The following is a 2,590-nucleotide window of genomic DNA, read 5'->3' on the forward strand; positions in this document are numbered from 1 at the left end:
AAGTATCGGTAAGTGTGTCCGGAGGACGATGAGCGGCGGATGATGAATCATTGGCATGAGTTGAAACCTGGTNTAGGGAAGTAAAGTGATGAAAAATTACCTGTTGTGCGGCAAGTATCGGTAAGTGTGTCCGGAGGACGATGAGCGGCGGATGATGAATCGTTGGCATGAGTTGAAACCTGGCTAGTGGCGGTTGCCATACGGTCCATTGTAGAGGCGTGGGTCTTGTTTTCGGCGACTGTGATGTTGTTGGCATAATTCATGTAAGTGCTGGTGGGACGTGTTTTATCTAAGTTGGCAAAAGTGACTGCGGCAGAATGCAATGTACGGGGGGGCAATTCGTCAGCAAGTTTGACGTAGGCGTTGATCGGATAAGCGCTGGCGTGTGCTGTACGTTCGTCGGCAAGGTTGACGGAAGCGTGATTTTCATAAGCAAGATAACCTATGGGCGGATTGTAGGTGTAATTTCGCGACACGAAGGGTTCGGTGGCGTGAAAATGGCCCGTGTCGGCAAGAGTGACGATGGCCTTTGTTGATGCTAGGGTTTGTTTCAAAGTTAACCTCTCATTTTCTGAAGCGGCAAGAGAACGTTGCAAAGTTTTTATTTGTTCCTGTAACTTTGCAATAGCATCTTCCTGCTCAACTACAGTGCAATCTAATTCGTTTTCTGAATCGTGTTCCGCATCTGAATTCGGCATTACTTTGCGATTAGTTTCAGTGTTCGTTGAGTAAACTTTTCTATTTCGCAAATTATAGCGTCGCATTCGAAGAACCAAGTTAATGATTCTCACGTTGCTTTGAGAATAAATATTAAAATAATGTAACTGCGGCAGCGAATAGCACAAATATATTAAGAACAACCGAGTATTTTTTATTTTGTAAGGTTTAGCGTTTTAATATCTAAAAAATTGTTTTGGATTAGTACAATAAAAATTAGAAAATTATATCCCTTACTTATTCGTGCTTCTCCTCAGTCTTTCGGTTAGCGAAAAAGGCCGGAAGAAGCCATTTTCGTTCGAGTTCAAACATTCTCGGTAGAGTATAAAACAATGTTAAGTTACAATAGACAAAAGAAGGTTGCCAAATATTCATATTCAAATTCAAGTCTTAAACTAGTATAAATTATAGCGTGGTTCTGTCCACAACAATAGTAGTATCTTAAAAGAGAACTGAGTTGTCAATAACACCTTGTTTAATACACCCATGATACAAATATTTAAAGGTAAAACCGCTTGCTCAATTCGTCGGCCATCATTTATTTTTTGAAGTTTGTCTACTTTATAAAATTGAAATTTTGAGAGCAACTCAAATGCCAAATAAAAGTGAAACAAAAAACAAATAAATGAAAATATTGAGATTTCCTTATATTTGAGACTGAAAATGAGAATGTATTTGTCAGATTGGAAATTTGAAATCATTTTTTTTTATATTCAACAATTTATATTGAGCTCGAGGCCGTTTTTAAATGAAAATTTATTGTGGAAAAGCAACAATAATTTGAAAAGTGGTAGAAGTGCTATTTCGGNTGGCCTTATAACAATTATATTCAACAATTTTTATGAGCTCGAGCCGTTTTTAAATGAAAATTTATTGTGGAAAAGCAACAATAATTTGAAAAGTGGTAGAAGTGCTATTTCGGAAATCACCACATTTTCCTCATCAGACTTCTTTCAGTAGGATTCGAACCGACGATCCCACTGACTCAGCCAGTTGCCTATGCACCGTGCTAAGACCGCCTTGTAAATTAGCGTTTGCTTTTTTCCACTATTTTCATTTTTGTTATGCCAACACAATCAAGCGCAGCTATTCCGCTGCAAATTAACTTGATCATGTGGTTGTTGGTATTGGCGTTATAACCATTATATTCAACAATTTATATTGAGCTCGAGGCCGTTTTTAAATGAAAATTTATTGTGGAAAAGCAACAATAATTTGAAAAAATGGTAGAAGTGATAGCTATTTCGGAAATCACCACATTTCCTCATCAGACTTCTTTCAGTAGGATTCGAACCGACGATCCCACTGACTCAGCCAGTTGCCTATGCACCGTGCTAAGTACGCCTTGTAAATTATCGTTTGCTTTTTTCCACTATTTTCATTTTTGTTATGCTAACACAAACAATTTTTTTGATGTTAGCAAACTTCAAAAATGTTCAGGCTGTCTCTCAGCGGTTTTACCTTCAAATTTTTGTATCATGAATACACCTTGGTCGAGATATCACGAACAAGTTTTCCTTTCTTTATTTTTACCTAAAATCTTTAAATATGTATCTTGACTTTTTTCTGTAGATTACGTATTCATTTTTTTAACCGATTTTAAAAAAGGGAGGACAGTCTGGTCTACGTAACCAGAACGGCCGGAATGCTCATTGAAGTCGGTTGTATTTTTTGCTTAAAATTATATGTTATTATTGAGATACAGTTTCGCTACTATTTAGAGTTTTCTCGACATACTTATTCACATTTCTGTTATTTATTATTTTTCTTATTAGTCATTTATAGATTTAGGACTTACTGCGGGTGCTTTAAGATTCATTTTGTAAATATGTACATATAAAAACAATTTCGATATTTTATTTTAAATTATGAA

General features: G+C 36.2%; 1 protein-coding gene across 1 annotated transcript; it reads right to left on the minus strand.

The window, feature by feature from the left end:
* Positions 1-100: 100 nt before the first annotated feature.
* Positions 101-1,130, minus strand: LOC108355148 (uncharacterized; the record flags this gene model as incomplete). Its single annotated transcript, XM_017606324.1, has 2 exons — positions 955-1,130; positions 101-900 (listed from the first exon to the last, which is right to left on the minus strand). A coding segment is annotated over exon 2 (664 nt), but the record flags the coding sequence as incomplete, so codon positions are not given.
* Positions 1,131-2,590: the final 1,460 nt, after the last annotated feature.

This window comes from Rhagoletis zephyria, unplaced genomic scaffold (genome assembly GCF_001687245.7).
Source record: "Rhagoletis zephyria isolate East Lansing unplaced genomic scaffold, Rhagoletis_zephyria_1.1 Rzeph_scaffold_42787, whole genome shotgun sequence".
NCBI lineage: Eukaryota > Metazoa > Arthropoda > Insecta > Diptera > Tephritidae > Rhagoletis > Rhagoletis zephyria.